Source organism: Anoplopoma fimbria, chromosome 11 (genome assembly GCF_027596085.1).
Source record: "Anoplopoma fimbria isolate UVic2021 breed Golden Eagle Sablefish chromosome 11, Afim_UVic_2022, whole genome shotgun sequence".
NCBI classification, from domain to species: Eukaryota; Metazoa; Chordata; class Actinopteri; order Perciformes; family Anoplopomatidae; genus Anoplopoma; species Anoplopoma fimbria.
The window spans coordinates 11707820-11728485 of NC_072459.1; the positions used below are offsets into that span (position 1 = coordinate 11707820).

At 40.6% G+C, this 20666-nt stretch overlaps 2 protein-coding genes across 3 annotated transcripts in view; both read left to right on the forward strand.

Annotated features, from left to right (window-relative positions):
• The first annotated feature begins 1120 nt into the window (after positions 1–1120).
• Positions 1121–15702, forward strand: usp36 (ubiquitin specific peptidase 36). Its single transcript, XM_054607720.1, has 20 exons — positions 1121–1235; positions 4700–4965; positions 5093–5314; positions 6342–6452; positions 8132–8234; positions 8363–8430; positions 9299–9369; positions 9488–9570; positions 9692–9803; positions 9903–10043; positions 10851–10951; positions 11043–11181; positions 11277–11639; positions 12158–12382; positions 12856–12980; positions 13088–13777; positions 13989–14218; positions 14572–14760; positions 14870–14985; positions 15104–15702. Exons 2-20 carry the CDS (start codon positions 4713–4715, stop codon positions 15236–15238), a joined length of 3477 nt encoding a protein of 1158 aa, XP_054463695.1. The 5' UTR covers positions 1121–1235; positions 4700–4712; the 3' UTR covers positions 15239–15702.
• Positions 15703–18795: 3093 nt separating this feature from the next.
• The window catches only part of cyth1a (cytohesin 1a), a 42012-nt gene continuing 40141 nt past the window's right edge, over positions 18796–20666 (forward strand). For both annotated transcript variants that reach the window (XM_054606744.1, XM_054606745.1), the window contains exon 1: positions 18796–19064. In XM_054606744.1, coding sequence (XP_054462719.1) covers positions 19046–19064 — 19 coding nt within the window. In that variant the 5' untranslated portion in view covers positions 18796–19045. The remainder of the gene's footprint in view (positions 19065–20666) is intronic.

Sequence of the window (20666 nt, forward strand, 5' to 3'; positions counted from 1 at the left end):
TTATTTTCACATACATTCTCATCGTGTGCAGATTGACAAGACTCCACTTCATTAAAGAATCCACATGGCTTTTTTTGCTAGTTGTGTACATACAATACACTGATCGATAGAGGCTCCACAACCATTGTGTCGTCATACACAACCTGTGTGTAAGGCTAATAATTTATTTTATTTTTTTTACCAATGATTACTGAAAGACTTTGAACTGATTATCATCCAGATTTTAAGTAAATACAGCAAAAGCAAAGTATGTCCTTCAAATTGATGAATATGTAGAAAATTCCAAATCCTTATATTTTCTGACAGAAACTGACTTACAGTATGAATCCAAACAGGCACAAATGGTGCAGAAAGAACATCATTTCACTTTTAATAAAGGGAGGTACAGGTCGTTTAGCAGGCAAGATACAAAAAAATAAAATAAAGCTCAGTTCAGTTTCTTAAATCAGTATTTTGTGACACTAAAAGAGCAATCTGCTGCCGCTTAGTGGAGACAACAACATGGGACATCTCTCTGACATTCCTTCACGAGTCCATCCATACGAACAAATACGTAATTATCCAAATGGCTCTTAGGATATCACGATTATGAAAATAATTTAGAGTCAATAACAGTGAAGAGCACTGCTAGATATTGCGTTTATTTAAATATGTTAGAGGATGAAATGCATCTCTGATGCTACTGTAAGAGGGTGACTGTTATGCGCTAGTTTGTTAGTTCACTCCAACAGCATTATTACCAACAATGATAATAAATAATAGGCTAATAAAATTGAGTCTGAATTGGCTGCTTAAAAAAATTGCATTAAAATCTGCTGGCATAATATCTTTTTTGGTAAAAATGTATAGCATTAGGGGAATTGACACAATAGGGAAGCGATTTCATCCTCGATTCAAGACTATCAGCCGCATACAATCCATGATTTACCGGCGCTCTTTGTTGTTACATTAAAAACTGTTAACGTAACGTTATATGGCACCGATATCATCAATGGTAAACAGCGCTGGCTTGAAGTCTCTGGTGGCTTTCTCCCAACAGCTCAGCTTAAGCGCGCTGATTGGCTGAACCTTTCAGCTAAGGCGTGACCTGCTCGCCCATTGGCCTTTCATGCCTGTCAATCATTGTTGTCGCCGCCCTTTGATAATGCAGCATGGGCGAAAATACCAGACCCAAGAGCTACAGCTGAGGAAGCAGACCCCTGTACTGTCAACGTTTTTACGTGATTGAACGAAAGGTGAGCGAACAAAACACCTATTTTTTTTTTTTTCTAAAGATGTGCGAAATATCTGTTAGCGTATATTTCAAAGGTTATGTGGGTGAACGAACAGGCAAGGATGTGGCTACTGGGGATTTGTTAGCCACAATGCTAACCCACATTGCAACGCTGAGGGAAGCCACGTTAAGTTAGCTCGATGGCTAATGTGCTGCTGCTTCTGTCCAGCGTAGAAAGACCGTAAGCGACACATCGAGCAGCGGCGTCATTACCTCGATACTCTTCTAACTATTCAACATAAATAGATACAGGTGTGTCGAAGTATTGGCGATGTTGCGTCTCCAAACGTGGGACCGTCCAAGTTGACATTACCGCTAGCAATGTTAGCAACCTAGCATTTGAGCTACGATGAGTGGCCCTGAGAGTTGACTCCGGCCGGTGCACAGAGGCTGAGCGGCTAGTGGAGGAGTCGATGGCGGTAACAGCGACCCAGGAGAGCTGTAAATCCGCGGCGACGGGGCAGTAAAGTCACGTTAGTGGTCTAATGAAGCGACAACAATGGAGGGTTTTTTAAGAAGTGACAGCAATAGCTGTGCTGCCTTCAGGTGCTCCCTAATAAAATCCATCGTTTGCACGTTTAGTCCACGAGTGGGTGAATGTGATTCGAGCTGCTGTTTATTACCGTGTATAAATGGGCTTTGCGTTTCTCATGCTGTCGTTGTCATTTGATTTTTAATGATCTTTATCTGAGTCAGCATCACAATTACGTTGAGTAAATCATTTGCCAAAAGAAAAAACACAATTTTCCACTTCTTATTACATGCCTTTTCTGAGCAGAAGTCCAAAAAACACAAACTATTTAGTTAACAAGCATATAACTGGAAAAAAAAATAAAAAATACAATGATTCAAAACATTGAAAAGTAACAAATCCTCACGTTTGCGAAACTGGAATCAGTTTTCATTTTTTACTTGAAAGATGTCTTAAAAGATTGATCAGTTGACAAAATGGTTAATGCTTTAATTTTCAGTTAATCAACTAATTGAGTAACTGACTAATCACCTCAGCCATATACAGTTGTTTTTTTTCTTCTATCCACATGGCCGGGTAGCTTTTTTCATTGATAGATGTTGGCTCCATTAGAGAGGTTTGTCTGAAAGCAATTTCAAAATGTATGAGAATGATGATAAATTGTTATTGTTGCTCTACCACTGTGGTTGCTGCAACACGGCATTGGATCAACAGGATGATTTCTAATTAGGGAGTTCTTTTTTGGGGTTTTTCTAGTCTATAAGTTTGCACACAAATACGCCATTCTGATAGACGTTTCAAGTAGCCTGCACTTTCAAGTTCATTTTTTTTGCAATACTATTAGAGACTTTCAGAGTCTGACATTTTGACCTCAATTTGTTGATTTTCTAAACAATTTCTCTGCATTGGTCCTAATATGATGGCAGTTATTTTGCTGACATTTGGCCTGTGATTGCATTATCAGAAGTATTTGTAAGTTAAAGAAAGCATTGACAACTCCACTGATGTAAATACGCATTTCAGTGTGAGGAGTACTTCCGAAATATGAGGAAAGCAGAAAACAGAATAGGCCTTTTTAGTTTTTTAAAACCGGTGTCATTAGAGGACATTAAAGTGAGACTTCTTGTCTTGTTCATATTGAGAGGTTATTACATATTAAACACACAGCAAATGCTTGAAATGGTTTAACTAGAGAGTATAGCTGTACCTGAATGCAAAACTCTTAAAATGAAAGTATTTTATGGACTCAACGATCATTTTTTAAACCATCCACATCTGGAAGTGACATCTTTTGGGATTCCCTACGCGTGAATCTGCTCTCATGTCTCCCGACATCCATCTTAACATCCAAACAAGGTATCCAGTGTTATGTTCTACTGTATGTAAGCTAGAGTAGACAGTTGTGCACTACAAAACCATATGCCCAATCTGTGCATGGACATAAGCACTTGTAGCCTCAAGCTAATATCCATGCATAGCTATCATTACTGGTGAATGACTCGTATCACCCTACAACATAACCCCCCCCCCACACACACACACACACACACACACACACACACACACACACACACCCCTTTTATTACAAGATTTTAGATTACAAATGCATATGTAAACATTACCACGTTTCGGTGTCCTATATACAAATTAAATTGCTAACTGTTGTGACACAATCATCAGATTAAACACCTTTTGTTGTGGTCAATGTATCAATATTGCTGCCCGGTCTTGCAGTTGCATCACTGCAGTTATCCGTGTCCCCGTGGGCTGTGTCGTTTTTTAGCTTTATCAGGATCAGCAGCTCATGAAGGTCAGAGTGCCCTTGTGCATACAATGCATGTTCAGCCCTCCTTCCCTCTTCATGACGTCACTGCCCACTCTGATGAGCACGACTCTCATGGGGCTCCATGCCTTTGGTGTTTTTAAGTGTCGTACTACTGTAACATCTTCATGATGTAATGCTTTCACCTTTAGGGTGGTTTGTTGTGTTTTGGGGGCGTATCGGCGTGTACATCCTGAGTACATTGAGGCAATAGGAGACTGAATGATTTATTCACTCACTCCTCGGTCAGCATTGAACACATTTTGCCGGCCTGCTGCCTTTTGTAGGAATAAATACGTCAGAAGCCTTCAATGGGCTGACTCTGGCAGACGGTTGTTGTTATCTACACTGAAATGGTCCTTCTGGTGCACTCAGCTACTCTGGATTTAAAGGGACGGCAGACAACCAATGACATTTTTTTATTTATTTTAAATCTTTAGTCATTTTTTTTTTTTACTTCTCATATCAATGATTGTCCAGATGACAACATTTGACGTTACACAGCTTTAATGAAAAGACCAACAATTGGTGGAAGATAACAATAAAAACATTGATGCTGTCAAAATAAATGATAAGAATTTGTCCTGGCATTTAACAGCAACTGTTTACGCCTCATGTGCTCTAATGCTTGTCCTCTCATCTCCTCTCATACACTCGCCTCCACCTTATGTCACCAACGCCTGCTGTCTTTCATAACTGTGGGGACAGCTGCCAAGACCCAGTTGGCACCTCAGATGCACACAGTCTCTCGTACTCTCGTGGAGCCGCGTCGGGATCTGGGCCTTGAGAGGGCGTTATTGGGCACTTAAGTGATTATCTGAGAGATAAAAAAACAAAAAAACAAAAAATGTTTTATTAACTCCAGGTTAACTTTTGGTTCTATTCATCTCAGAGGGCCATTAACACTGCCATGGTGACAGATTTAAGTCCCAACACTCACAATGTAATAAAAAAAGCCAGTCAATGTACTGTGAGGTTCTTTCAAACAGGGTGTCCCTAAAAATAATGTGATATGCGATTGGTCCCTTTGGGGAAATTAGTGTGAATTGTTTTGTGTAGCTTCATGTGGACCTAGTGGAGTGACTCTGTTAACAATTTATGACACTGACACTCAATCCAACTCTCTCTGCAGTGATGTTCCAACAATGCCGATAGTGGATAAACTCAAAGAGGCATTAAAACCTGGTCGAAAGGAGACGGGCGATGAGGGGGACCTCAACAAGCTTCTGGCTTCTTCTGCCAAGAAGGTCCTCCTGCAGAAGATTGAGTTTGAGCCGGCCAGCAAGGGTTTCTCCTATCAACTGGACAGCCTGAAAAACAAGTATGTGATCCTCAATCCCAGGAACGAGGGCGCTACGAGCCAGAAGGCCACTGAGCCTGCCCAAATAAAGAGGCAAGGTAAGCTCTCAAGTTGAACAGAAAAATTTAGATTTCGACCTTTTGTCCTCTGCTGCTGGCCACGAAAGCTCACTTTCTGTGTCAACTGTCCTGATAAATCACAAAAGTGACTGCACTCCTCCTTCAGTTTCAGAGAACACCGTTGGCGGCCAGAGCGATGGGATCCCCACACCACAGAAGATGCTCTTCCAAGGGAACAAGCTCACCCTTAAATGGGAGCGTGTCTACAGGGTGGGAGCCGGTCTCCACAACCTCGGGAACACCTGCTTCCTCAACTCCACAGTGCAGTGTCTCACCTACACCCCGCCACTTGCCAACTATTTACTCTCAAAGGAGCACAGCCGTGCCTGTGAGTAACTGAATAACGACCATTAACGCTGCCACACTCAGCAGTTACACTCTCATTCATTTATATTTTTCTTAACAATACGCACGACCACATAGTTTTAAAATGGCTCTAACCTGGCCACGGTCACCCCTATGTGCAGACACATGTGGCCGAAAGTCAATGTGGACTGCAAGCCAACGCAGCGGAAGTAGCGAAACAAAAACGGCTGCTTCCGTTGGCCGGTTTTATTCAGGCTCTAAACATTCAGCAGTCTGTGATTTACTGACTTAACCTTTTTTTTTAAAAAGCCAAGAAAGCAAAGACTCGCTGACCTCAAAGTCTCAGGGCTCCAGGTTCAATTGTAAAATAGCAAACACCCTAAATTATATGTCGGCTCAGACTAGTGGAAGCAGGCTGAAGATGCATAGCCTTGAGTAAGTTTTCATTTTATCAAAACTTATTATCTTAGAAAGTATTATTTTTAGAGGTGACTGAAGCATTTAGACGATTAAGCCTTTAAAATGGCACATTTTAATTAGCCCATAACTGTTATGAGGGTCGTATATTGTGTCGTCATACACAACCTGTGTGTAAGGCTAATTATTTTCATTTTTTTTTTTTACTAATGATCACTGAAAGAATTTGAACTGATTATCATCCAGATTTTAAGTAAATAGAGTAAAAGCAAAGTATGTCCTTCAAATTGATAAATTCCAAATATTCCAAATCCTTATATTTTCTGTAAATAGAAAGCTGAATGTTCTTTTGAAAGTAGAAAATAATTAGCAATTTCGTCGTAGCTATGCTTTCAAGAGGTATTACTGTGACTTTGTTTTTAATCAAACATATTTAAATTTTTGTTTTATGTGTATTTTTGTACTTACTCTAAAACCATTCACCATTGTGTTTGATGAACACGAGGGTTTTACATTACATTTCGTTTAACATTGTGTTTCTTATGAACAATAATGTTTTTTTTGGATCTCAATACATTCCTGCACTTTCCTTTTGTGAGCGTCTGATATATTCATCTTTGTCTGTGTTTCAGGTCACCAGTCGGGCTTCTGTATGATCTGTATAATGCAGAACCATATCATCCAAGCCTTTGCCAACACAGGCAACGCCATCAAGCCTGTCTCCTTCATCAGAGACCTGAAAAGTAAGACCACCAGCTTCCTTCAACTACGTGTGATTGTGTCTGAGCAGTTTGTTCCCCGCTATTTTTAAAGTAGGTTGTGTCAGGAGTCACACGCACACGCACGCACACACACCGGGCTTATGGTTAAATACTGCCAGAGTCATGATGACGTAACACTGGCCACGGTGTCCCATGTGACAGCAGCCGGAAACCGCAGGACAAAAGTGTAGCGGTGAGACGGCAGGCTGTGAATGAACACCATGCAGAGAGTGGAGATGAAGTGTGAGTTGCACCTTGACATGGTGAGGTGCTGTGCTGTAGCCTCACAGGAGCCCTCCCTCCACCCGTTCCCTCCCTACCTGCCTGCTTCTTCCTTATGTGCTGCTGCAATCATGTCTCCACCTCCTGCGCCTTTTTTTTTCTATCTCTCCCTCCCCTCCCTTCACCCCTCCCCGATGCCCTCTCTGTCTCCTTGTGACTGCGGGCTGAGAGGAGCAGCTTTAGCACAAAAATGTACAGTCTACGTTTTCCCTTGAAACCAGGACTGAGAGAAATACTGTCTGTGTTTTGTATGGTTTCTCTTTACATTCATCAAGCTGGCGGCCACCCCAGCAGTCAGAAATGCCCCCTCCACAGCGAGAACAAGCGTAAATACATATAATGAAAATTCAACATCTTGCTCAGCCCGCCTTCTTAAGAAATACAAATGGAGCGCAATGTCATTACACTAAAAATCGAAAGAGCTTAATGCAACTGATCCTGTGATTGCCCCTGGATCTCACAGCCAGGGCCTCGCAAACAAAATAAAACCACAACCACACAGTCGTATGCCATCAGAGTTTATATCTTCAGGATGTTGTCTCCCCCGTCCACGAGAAGGGGCCCTGAACACGTCATTAGAGCATGGTGCGTTTATTCCTCTTTTCCAGTCAGGGGTGACTCATTGTTGTAAATGCGCAGGGATGCTATGCTGGGAATGTGGGGATGACCGCATTATTCTACCAGCTCACACTTTCCCGTTTTTCCATTAGGAAATAACAATAGAGGCCAAATAGTTTAGAGCTACAATATCTCTAATGTGAGGGTTTAGATGAAGTCACTAAGTGACTGCAAGCTGCTTATGAGGTCCTGTTCATTGAAGGACGTGTCTGACTCTTTAAAAAAAAACTTACAACTTATTAATTAAATTATCCTTCCTGATTATTGTTTTAGAACTTATGCATGCTTAATGCTAGGCGTAAACATCCTGAATAATCAAAATCACAATATAAATGGCTACTCTATAATACTATGAATGGTTTCTAGACATAAAAACTAGTTTAGTTTCCTTATTGACCAGCAGAGTACGTTAGCGAGGCTAGCTACTGAAGGTATACTGAATGTATACACGTACTGCTTTTGCTTTTTAATTTTTGCAACTGTGATAAAGACCTACCCAGCTTTACAGGAACAGTGTTCTTAAATTTCATTGTCTTCTGTCTTGAACACTCGGTTATATGGTGGTTCACTTTACACTGTGATCTATAGGCTTTTTAGGCTTTTGATGTTAAACATTGATGGAATGGACATCTACTCTTACCTCCCCTGTTTCAGTAAGTCGCGTAGCTAAAAGATGAGTAATTGTAATAAAGCACTTAATTAATGTTAGTGGAAACACTTAATTAGCACAAAGCTAACATCAACTCTTTTGTGTCCAACAGAAATTGCCAGACATTTTCGCTTTGGAAGCCAAGAGGACGCCCATGAATTTTTGCGGTATACCATCGATGCCATGCAGAAAGCCTGTCTCAATGGCTACCCTAAGTAAGGCTTTATTATTGTTTCATAATGGTGTTGAAGGTATGAGAATGTTATTTGGATAAGCTCAGAAAACTGATCGATGTCTGGTTTTTTTTTTTCTGAATGTTTTTTCTTTCTCTTCCTGTCTGTAGGCTTGACAGGCAGACCCAGGCCACAACGCTGGTTCACCAGATTTTTGGAGGCTACCTCAGGTCAAGAGGTATTGACTTTTTTTTCACAGAAAGAAAGGAAGAAAATATTGCCTCCAGAGCTGTGTGCTTTTTGTCAATTTTGTTGCTTTTGGTATTGCTTATTGATCCGTTATTCAGCAGACTAGACTAATAACAGTGTCAACATGATATGATATAATATAATTGCTAAAATAGCTTGATGTAGTTAAATACTACGTTTACACGTGCAGATCCAAAGTAGTAAGCTGTCTCTGTTACTAATGCTAAGAAGTTATTCTTAATGTGCCTTAACTGCTACCAAACTAAATATATGGTGGTCATTAGAGTCATTAGAGTTTCTCTGACGTGTGAGATTTATTTTAACTCACTGACAGAGCAAAATGAGCACTGTTGCAAATAATGGCATTTTCAAAAGGACAAGTTAAATGCCTTGTTTTTCTCACTTTGTTTCAGATAAAAAAGTATTATGAAAGCTATTAGAAATCCACAGAAATTTCAGCTCTTAAATAGAATTGTCTCATTTTCTTTACAGTGCTTAGTGATCTTAAGTTTAATCAGAAAAGAGTTTGTAAAATGCAATTTCCTTTAAGGCGGCAACTTGAAAAATGTTATTTTCATCTGGTTGCAGGTGTTAAGTTGAGTAACTTATAACGGTCATATCTGAAATGTAAATATTGAGAAGAAAACTAAATGAAAGGTATTTTCCCTTAATGTTTGATCTGAGAGGAAGAGGCAGCGAGTGTGAGGTTCTTCAGTCTTCTGTTTACAGGAAGTGGAACAGAGTTGTGTGAAATATTCCTGTAATCGATGATCACCCAGTTACATTAACGTTGTATTTCTTCAGAATAAGCACCAAGAGAGTCACATTTGTTTTTTTTGTTTTTAATTGTCTTTCAGTGAAATGCTCTATTTGTAAAAGTGTGTCAGACACATATGACCCTTACCTGGACATCGCTTTGGAGATTCGAGTATGTTACTCAAGATCTCAATATAACTTTAATATCCATGGAAATATTATATTATATTATATAATATACGTTTTTTAAAACTTAGCATCACCATGTATCTCTGTTTTTTGTCTGTCAGCAAGCAGCAAACATTGTGCGAGCCCTGGAACTGTTTGTTAAATCAGACGTACTCAGTGGAGAGAATGCCTACATGTGTGCCAAGTAAGTGCCATTTATATATTCTGACAGCTTCCTATATTTTTAAGTAAATCTACAGGGCATTAAAAAAAACTCTTGTTTATGAATACAATTAATATTAGACATCATTGTTTTTTCTCGCCAGGTGCAAAAAGAAAGTCCCAGCGACCAAGCGCTTCACAGTCCATCGAACATCTAACGTACTGACTCTGTCACTCAAGAGGTTCGCCAACTTCAGCGGAGGAAAAATAACAAAGGTTAACAAAGAATTCTCACAATATCAACTGTTCATGAAAGAGCTTTTGGATTCATCAGTGACTTCATATTTCTGTCTGTCTTTTTCTTTTTTTTTTTAGGATGTTGGTTACCCAGAATTTCTGAACATCCGCCCCTACATGTCCCAGAGCTCAGGCGATCCTGTTATGTACGGCCTCTACGCTGTTCTGGTACACTCTGGCTACAGCTGTCATGCTGGCCACTACTATTGCTATGTCAAGGTAAAATGAGCAGATGCGCATCTTTTTTTAATTATTATGCATGTTGAAATCTGAGGAAAACACACTCTATAATCGTCAAAGATAATGTATTTTCGAATTAGTTACTAAAAATGTCCTGCCATTTTACCTGGTGGATTATAATTACAGGAATGATGCAAAAACCTGTAGAGATTGTAATTGGCTATAAAAAAATGTTATTGCTATAAGCCCAACACTAATGGTTTACTGACTTGTTTTGTTTGCGGTTCAAGAACTACACTGTTTATCTGATGAGAAACATTAAGTTGTAACATTAGTATGTCTTTGCATACCTTTTTAATTCTAGCTCTAAAGAATCTTCTGTTATGGTAAATGTAATTTAATATACATTTATTTCATACCACAACATCAAGATAACAAAATGTAATGTATTTCTTGGAAATTCAATTGAAAGACATTTAAAATAAGCAGTCTGTTTTGTCTAATCCAGGGAATTAAATACCTGGATATTTAATATAATCTATAAAATCACATAGTTTCAACAATCCTATAAATCCAGTATTGCCATGAAGCAGTCATTCCTGTAAATGTGCAGCATTGCTCAAATTAGCCTAATAGGGCTAGAGAAATTAAAAAGATAACTATCTCGGTATAAACTTTAGTGTTTAATGATCTAATGATCAAACCTGTCTGTAATAGGTTTCCCTTTTTAGTTTGTGTTGGTTTTTGAACCTTTTATAGTTTACATGTAAATAAATAAAGATTGTATTAATACATTTCACAGCCTGCTCCATTTTAAAGTTGAATCTCTTCCTTGATTCTTCGTAGGCCAGCAACGGACAGTGGTACCAGATGAATGATTCAATGGTGCACTCTAGTAACATCAAAGTGGTTTTGAACCAGCAGGCGTACGTGCTTTTCTATCTGAGGTAAGACACAGTGGAGGGCTGCAAGAGATCAAACAAGGTGTTGTCTGGATTTATAATTAAATAAAGCAGAGTCTATATTTGTGTATTAAAGGATCCCTGAAAGCAAGAAGAACGCAGATGGACAGGCCACCAAGCAGGCAATGTTGCATCCTGGGAAGAACAGTGTGTCGTCTGAACAGATAAAGAGGGCCAACCTGAACGGGCCTCTCTCCTCCCCGCAGATCACAAAGGTATTACACAAGATGACATCCAGCTCACTCTACGACATGTGTACTAGATGTGGGCTGAAAGTGCAAGTTCTGATCTCAATACTCCTCGTTTTCAGAAACTCGAGCCTGCACAACTGCGTAAGATCCAGTCCATGGATGGAGGTTTGGGCCTGCCCATTTCCAGGAACGGCGTGAGCGCTCAGCCTCATCCCCGACCTTCCAACTGGATGTCATCCTCCAATGGCCCAACAAAGCTGCTGGGTGGGCCCACGATGATCGATGAGCCTTTCAAGAAGCTGAAGAAGCCGTCCCCCCAGGGCCAAGTGCAGTCCCGCAGCATCACTCCGACCCCTTCCAACAACGGGGTCGGCAGGGCGGAGGGAGACAGAAAGCAAGGTGGCGAGGGCAGGAGCATGTCGGCGTCTACCTCATTTAAGTCTCTGTCTGACTCGTCCTCTGCCGACACCAGCGACTCAAAGGTAATATTTGCACTGGAAAAGCACAGACAAATACTAACCTTTTTTCAAAGGCTGGATCGTGGTGGGTTTTTAATCATCTGATAACATCATGAAAACTAGATGTCAAAGTATTTACAGTCTCTTAAAACGTATTGTGTCTGCAAAATGTGTACAAGCTATTTAACAACATATAGAATATGAAAACGGCAATGCAGACAAAAAGTGTACATATTGCATATTATGAAAATCAATAAATCAATGTTAGCTGAATTGATTTATTGATGAATCGATGCATTGTTTCAGCTCTAATGCAAATTTAATATATTATGTAAAAATACGAGCTTACATACATCATATAGTCACCTTCAATCCTAAGAACACTTTGCAAAGTGTATATGAGACAGTATGTGTTTAAATATGTCCGACCTTACAGCAGATTGATATACGGATGTTTAAGAAGATGCATAACAGCTGATCAGGCCAAGTGTAGCTGCACAGAAGCGTAACCACGGCGTGATTACCCTTGTTTTTCGGCTCAGGACTCCGTGGGGACCAAAAGTGCGCCCGTAGGAGAGACTCCCTCCACCCCGCGGAAATCCTCTAACGGCCCGGCGTCTCCAGCCAAGAGCGTGGAGCGCTCTCAGAGCACGGAGGAGCAGAAGACGGCGAAAATAAAAACCCCGGCTCTCAACAACATCGCGTCCGAAGCCACCAGCACCATGTCACCTCCGCCTGCAAAGAAGCTGGCCCTGTCAGCCAAGAAGGTGAACTTCATTCCCATCCACAGCAGCAGCAGCACCTCCTGTCTTAGTGAAAAGCTCATGATAGCTTGGTTTCCTGTTGCCTCACTCTACACTGCTATGCCAAATTTGAGCCTTGATTACATTAAGTAGTTTAATTAAGGCAAGTAAACCCTCCTTTTCTAGTTGATGTTCTGCTGTATGTAATGTGTAATTGCTCCAGTGTTCCTGTCTAATCAACCACATGGTAGCACTTGTTTAGAGTTTGTCTTCTTTTCCTTCAGTTTGTTCTTTTTTTCTAACCATTTCTAATTCTTCTCTGCCATACCCTTTCCTTTTTTGTTTTTCCTTCCTCCATCTTTTCCTGCCATCCCTTTTATTATTATTATTTTTTTTATAAACTTCCTCTTCCTTATTTGATTCTCTTCCTTATTTTTGTCACATTCATGGCTATTTTTTTTAGACCACCAAGTTTTTATTTATGTCGATAACTGCAGGCTCGCAGCCGGAGACCGAGCAGCATTGATGCTCTGCCCCCTTCGCCGCGCCAGCTGTCCAGTGACCCTACGCATCAAAATCAACTTAACCCCTTCACCTTTGCCTCACCTACTCACACTCACAGGTATGAACATCGCGTAGGAAATGCACAAGAAATACACATTTGTCTCTCTCTCAAATGGAAATTGGCCGATTTTAAAATCCTGATGTTTTCTTCCGTTCTCTTCTCAGAGCTGGTCCATTCCATTCACCTAAAGTCCAGTCATCGCCTTTTGCCCACTTAAGTGGATCCTTCAAACAGCAGAGCCCTCAGAAACAGTCCCTTCCCTCCACACTGCAAAAAACAAACGCCAGCCTTTCTCTTAAAACCAACGGGCTTCACAGCGCCGGCCCAAAGAGCCCCAAGTCTTCCAACAACCTCAGCTCCTTGGTCCAAGAACCAGACCTCAACAGCACTCCAGCTCAAAAGGTCAACCAAAAGAAGAAGAAGAAAAAGAAGCGGCGGCATTCTGAGGTGGAGGCTGACGCAGAGCCAGTGGCATCCCCGGTAGCGGTGACACAGATCGACCCTGTGGAATCGGCCGGCGAGAAGAAGCGGAAGAGGAAAAAGAAAAAGCGAAAGAAGGAGCATGAAGATGGACAGACTGTTAAGGAAAGGGAGTGTGTCCTGTCTCACCTGGAAACACCGAACCAGGAAGAGGACTGGTGTCAGGGTGGCATATGGAGCCTTACGTCCCATCCAGATGCAGAACAGTCCAAGCAAAAGCCTCAGCTAGCGCCAAAAACCCCAACACAGTGTGAGTCGAATCATGAAGAACAGGGAAGGGACTCTGTACAGTTGAAGAAGAAGAAAAAGAAAAAGAAGATGCAGCTGGTGGAGGATCTGCAGGACACAACTTCAGCATGCTCTGCACCAGACAGGTGGGTGTCAGTGTAGGATTCTTGTCATAATGAATGACTGTTTTTGTTTCCCGATATTCTATATTTGTGTCCAAAAAGTGCTGCAGGAATTCAATTTTGAGCTCATAGTTTGGAAAAGGAGACTTTGTTTGTATAACAGCCAGTTGACCTCTAGAAACATTGACGATACAGCCACAGTACCATAAACTAACTGAGCTTTCCCCCCCAATAGCACTCCCGAGATTAAGGTCGCGGTCGTTCAGAATGATACCGGAGATTTGGAAACATTGAAAAAGAAATTAAAGGTGAAGAAGAAGAAAAAGAAGAGGCTAAAAGAAGAGGTTGGACTGTGGGAGGAGAGCAGGCGATGCTCAGACGGGCCGAACGACGAGCCTGAAGCAGTGGAGACCACTTCCAAAGAGAACGCCACGGAGAACGGCAAAATAAGTAAAGAAGGCACAGGTATGCGAGCGTGCACACACACACACACACACACACACACACACACACACACACACACACACACACACACACACACACACACACTGTACAGGCCAGAATATACACACGCATTCATACAACGCAAACTGCAGTGAGAAATATGCAATCTTGTTTCCATGCCAACACAGAACAAACAATGCCCCTCTGCTATTGATCAGAGCTATCTGCCGAAAGAACTGCCGCACCACTACGGCCTCATTAATGTGACCATTCATTTGACAATTATGCTAAGAGAGCATGATTAATGCATTTTAAGAAGATGCAAGATTTCATCACTTTTATAATTAACAATTTTTTTTTTCATTTTAACCCAGCCACAGTGGTAGTTTGGGACAGCCAAGTGAAGGACGGCTACAAACGCAGCCAGGCGCCAGCGTCGGATGGGAGTGAATTAGGAGAAACCCCGACCCGTGCTGCTCCTGTAGCCTGGGACGGGAAAAAGACAAGTGGGGTGGTGGAGGAGCTGCTCAGTTACGCCACAGATAAGGCCTACGGAGCCAACGGTGAGACACAGAGTGTGGAGCTGATCTTCTGTATAGCAACGCTTTGGCAATTTGTGGCAAAGAGATGTTTTTCAAATGCATTTAATAGGTTTTTGTTTGTCTTATCTAGTCCTCAGTTGGGATGGAGAGGTCTCTGCCATCAGTAGAGACGCAGCTGAAGATGTCCGCCACGCCAAGTGTGACACTGTGATCGATGAGTGGGATGAAGACTTTGACAGGGGAAAGGTGAGGCAAAAAAATAAATAAATGTCATCTTCAATCAGTTTTTCTTTAGGTCTGCTAAACTTAAGGCTCATTGTCGCCGTCCCTCATCTTCATCTTCTGTTTTTATACAAATAAACAGGTTAAGAAAATGAAAAACTATAAGAGAGAGAAGTGGAGAAGCGGTGGCAGCAGCATCTTCCAGAAGATCCAGGACAGGCGGAGCAAGTGGTCTGTAACACCTGGAGGAAAGAGGGTTTTTGGAGTCCGTCGATGAGAAAAATCCAGATTGCCGTTGAGGTCGTGCTGATTGGAAATAGAGACAACAATACTGTATACTAAACGTCTGTACCTTTTTTCTCTTTTTTTTATTTTTATTTCTCTGTCTTGTGTTAAGTTGAGACCCAAAATCCTGAATAAGATATGAGTTCTAAAGCAGTCAGACAGCCCCTTCTATCTCAATTTGAAACAAACATGAAGTGTTTTCTTCGAGCTTCAGTGTTCCCCTTTTAATCCAAATACCACAGTAGATGGCTGAAGCTTCTCTATGCATGCAATATTTAACAGAAACCCTTACACCTCCATATCAAATGAATATTTATATGCATCCTTTGAGCCTTGGTTATTGCCACAACAATGTTGAGCTGAAATGAAATACAGTGTACCATATATGGGGATGGGTGGGCTAAGAATGAAATAATGAAATATCTGCAATACATTGACTGTCTTGTATTGGAAACTGTACACAATCTCAGATCAAACCTTTGAAGACATAAGGGCTCAGTTCATTTGACATTTAAGAAACTTTTAACTTTATCGGGAGATTATTTTACACCAAATTACGAATATCTAAAATCCTTTAATCCTTAGAACATGTTATTTTAGATTACTGATTTTCCTATTTTATACGCCAACTTTTTATTTTGCTGCAGTGTCTGTGCCACGTGGCTTTTTTTTTTTTTTTTTTTTTTTTTTTTTTTTTTAAGGACCAGATTTTGCCTTCATGTTGGTAAAATGAAGCTTTAAAATTGCCAGATGCATGTCTAAATTGGTGAAAAAAAAATTACTCAGATAAATTTTGTTTTTATTTTATTTTTAGTTATGACCCTTTTTTTTGTTTCTTTACAAATTCAGTTCGTTTCAGATTTCATGTGGATTCATTTCAGACCGCAAAAGAATGCTCTGCCGAATTGTATCGTTTTGTGCAAGCGTTGACATTGATGAACACGTTGGACGCTATAAGTTCCTCCCTGTTTACCTGGACGTTAATGTTCTCTGACAGCTCGTAGTGCAATGTGCATTGCTGAGTAGAAGATGGGGTTGTTGGGAGAAACTCGGACAGGATCGTTTGTTTTCTACTGTGCAGCTACTTAATTATGTAGCTCACCTCATCAGTCCGGCGTTCCGAAGCTCACAGTGTGGAGATTTGACCGTTCACAAAACTGTTCTTCACTAACGTACTGAAATAAAAGGGTTACATTTTATACTTCAAGCACTGTGTTAGGATGGGACTGCCACATGCCAATAATTTCTTTCCCCCTTGTATCTTATATCTCTATGCAATTTTTCTGATGCTCATGCTGGTCACTTAGAAACTGGGCTAAGACTCAGGAACCCAGACATCCTGTATCCCATCATCATCACCATCACCATCACCAATGATCAGACTCCTCTGTTTCATATCACAGTATAGTCCCTCCCCCGGGACCAACATTTTGCATTCTGTACATCCTGTAGATACAGTTTTTATACAAAAGTATTTCAGGTGTGGACACCATGGGATCATCTTGCACCAATCCGGGCACAGATGCGTAGAGAAACTAATGTTATGACAAAATGCTTTGCCAGCGTAGAAGCCTGTACAGTCAATCTAGTGCTACCCGTTTCCCTCCAACGCTGTAAAGATTTGCCCATGCATTTCATTTCATTCTAGAGATGTTGCCTTGAATTGGCTATAAAAAATTTAAAAAAAGTATAGGATTTAATGTTATAAATATATAATTTAAAGATGAAAAGACACCGATCTTTAATGTGCTACTAATACTTGGATCAGTTGGTGGATGTTAACTTGAGAATGAATCTGCAAATGTGTTCGATCATTTGTGTGTAAGAGAGTTGTCCGTCTCCATGCAAGAGCTTCCCTATGTCACTGTAGTGTGTACAGTACAAGAGAGACTAGGACGGCCTCATTTCCATAGATGGTGTTTATGGGCTGTGGAATCGATGTAGGGTGTGACTCTCAAACTGACATAGAGGAACATTTAATCAGTGTGAATGGACGGTTCACATGTTTGCATTGATGGCTCTGAATTTTACACCACCTTTTCTGACCAGGGAAGAGATCTTTCATAATGAAAGTGGCTCTGACCACTCAATAGTTAACTATGAAAGGTGCAATAAAGTTGTGACTTTTGTGAGCTGATTGTGTATTATTCTGTCCTCTGATGCTGTGTTTCTTCTAATTTGATATCAAGTAGCTATGATAGCTTTTAGCACTATAGAGTGGAGGTATCAACAGCAGTGCAGAATCAACATCCTATGAGGATGATCAGCTAAATCACATTTGTTCATTGTTACTGGGATTGAGGGGGTAAATCATACATTTATTGTTGAGACAAATGAGTCACATTTTAAGAACAAAATCTAAATCACGAAAAGGCTCAAAACTTGCTGCACTGCTGTCTATGGGATGAATGTTAGGCCTCCTTCACTTCTGGTGACTTGCAGTGATGAACCTGCAGAGAATCATCAGCAGAATCTACCGCTCCCCTCGGCTTTACTGAGCTCTAGAGTGAGTTTCTGCTCATTTCTTAGCTTTTTGTCCAACATATCTGTTATGGTCTACATCAACCACTCACATAGTGATATTTTCTAACACAGCAGACAGCTGTTTTTTGTGAAAAAGCTTTTTTAAAAAAACGACAGTATACCACCCGTTCGGCACCAAACAGCAGACTAACACAGTTAGTTTTAAATCCACCAGCGGCCAGAAACTCGACCCCCAAATGAACGACAATGTTGCTCCATAGCTGCTAAACTTGTTTGCTGACAAATTGGCAACGGCAACAGCAACTGTAAAGGTGATGAAATGTTGTGTTCACAGCTTGCTTTTGCTTCCACCAAGTGGCCAGAAAAAAACAAGTTATTGCAGGTCTAAAAAGCAGCAGCAGGTTTTTTTCTGGGCTTTTTTAAATTTAAAGTGGGCCTTAAGGACATCAATTGAATATGTTTAAATTTGTTAAAACAAAAATGTTAGACCTACAACTCTAAAAAAAAATGTCCCCACCTTATAAATATTTATTTTATTGTTATATGTACAGTACCAGTCAAAAGTTTGGACACACCTTCTCATTAAATGTTTTTTCTTTATTTTTATCTTTATTTTTTTCTACATTGTAGATTAATATTGAAGACATCCAAACTATGAAGGAACACATATGGAATTATGTGGTAAACAAACAAATGCTCAACAAACCAGAATATGTTTTATATTTTAGATTCTTCAAAGTAGTTGAATAAGAAGGTGTGTCCAAACTTTTCTCTGGTACTGTATGCATGCGTACAAGTTACATGAGCAATTTCTCTATATTGAAAATTTCATAAATAAATAATAGTGTTATTTTTTTTTTTCCAAGAGGATATTAAACAACAATATTCAGGTTAAACAATATTAGCACATCAACATCCGGTTAAAGTGATGCAAATATAAATGAACAGCAAACATCCTGAAAAGTTGTTGGTTGAAGTTGAGACAGTGACATCACATCTGGGGTGGGCGGGGCTAACATGTGCACCGGCTTCTCCGGATGCATATCAGCAGCCAGCCAACATCGACACATTTTAAAAAAAAAAAAGGCATCTGGGGACAAGCGAAAACTGCAACAAGCTTAAAACAAAGTAGCACCTCTGGAGTAAGATATAGAGTATCAGCAGAGCCTGGGATCGAGCTTAGACCGGGGAGGTGAGCGAATCGACAGAGAGCGAAGCAGAGACCGGAAAGGAAGAGGAAGACTGCTGCGGTGCGCTTTCGAGAGAGACAACACCGGGCTGCGACGCCTGCAGCAGCAGCATCAGGACCACCGGGATGGAGGGGGAGAATCCAGGTATGTCTCCATCACACTCTTACATAGACTGTTTGGCATTTTTTTGTGAACCCTGAAAGTATACTGCTACCACCCTCTGTGTGTGTTTTTTTTATTTTATTTTTTAGCATGGCTGTGTACAGTGCTCGTGCTCGTGCTCTGCTGTGCCAAGTGTACAGAAATGACAGACAGTCTAGTGCCTGTATGTTCATACTGCTGCCAGTCTGACTGTCTGCTGGGACTGTTGGAATTTACACAGCATGACTGACTTCACTCTGCATATGCATCATTTCATTAAGTCGTAAAGGGGCTTTACGTGGATTAACTTGAAAAGCATTCACAGTAAAGGAAGTACCATGCTAGGTTGTATAAGCCATCTTAAAGAAACAGGTGTGTTTGCTGCCAAACAATATAAAATGATACAATTATATTTGTGATGAATTATTAATGATCACACTCCAGCTTTGACAGCATGAAGGACACTGTAGAAATCCACATATTTAGACAGTAGAATTATGGTAGATAAGTTCCTGTTCTTATGGTAATTAATATTCAAAACTGATTTATTTATACCATGCTGGCACCTGGTGCGTAGGCTCTTCTGTGACACAGTTTCACAGAATGCCTACTTGTAAAACCCTCTCCACCACTATAAAGTTGACAATGTTAAAAGTTAAATGTCTTTGACATCATGCATAGGGTGATCAATGCTGGTCATTGGTCACCCCCCTCCCCCCCGATGATCTCAGACCATGATGAGCTAGTGGATGGCTCGGTTTAGGCTATGATAGAGGCTTCATCTCAATTATTTAGCAGTTTAGTTTTTCTGCGAGCTTAATGCATCTCAAAATAGAACCACCAGCAATGGCCTCATTGCAAAACTGATGCTCTTCTAGAAAGGGAGGGCTTGTAATCCCCACATCACTATCTGTGAGTCACATACAAAAGTTTAAATCTAATCCAAACAAAAGATGTATCCTATACTAATCATTTGCCTACCAATCTATAGTGTTTCTCTTTTGATTGTTTTTTTTTTTATATCAGACACAAGGCACAGAGGGTTCAGCAGTGACTTATGGCCTACAGCATGTTAGCTCAGGCTCCCAGGAAGCCTATTTTTTTTGTATTTCCCCTCGTCAGTAGTTTTGCTATTTGCTATTCAGCCAAACAACCAGTCCACGATTATGTTATTATCTGCTAAAGTGTGAGGAGAAGGAGAAGGAACATGCCGAAGCTCCCAGTGCCCTCAAATAACCCTCTCGCTGCCCCTGACACCTCCTTAGTCAAATCAGCAGCTTTTGGTTCTGAATGTGTAAGTATATGTCATATCATCTCTTCTGTCCCTGAGCACCGTGACTGTTTGGCATAATTGAGGTCTGCAACGGAGAGAGGATAGAAATAATCCATCCGCTGTCAAGACTCGACTCTAACAGGCTGTTTTTACTTTTATTTTGACACAGCTCTGTTTCCTCTATCTTTCTGATAATATAAACTTAAGAATTTGCAGTGTTTGAGTATAATCGGTATATTTGACAGCCTTGCAGTGTCCTTTGTAGTGTCACTTTCTGAAATGTATGACAGGATTACCAGGATTGCTGCACTCTATTCCTGTGATGTTTTAGG

Bases quoted from the DNA above. Each gene is read 5' to 3' on its own strand.
- usp36 (XM_054607720.1), top strand. From the start codon at position 4,713: ATGCCGATAGTGGATAAACTCAAAGAGGCATTAAAACCTGGTCGAAAG. The intron at 5,315-6,341 runs GTGAGTAACTGA...TCTGTGTTTCAG, and splicing joins AAAGGAGCACAGCCGTGCCT to GTCACCAGTCGGGCTTCTGT. The intron at 9,370-9,487 runs GTATGTTACTCA...TTTGTCTGTCAG, and splicing joins ACATCGCTTTGGAGATTCGA to CAAGCAGCAAACATTGTGCG.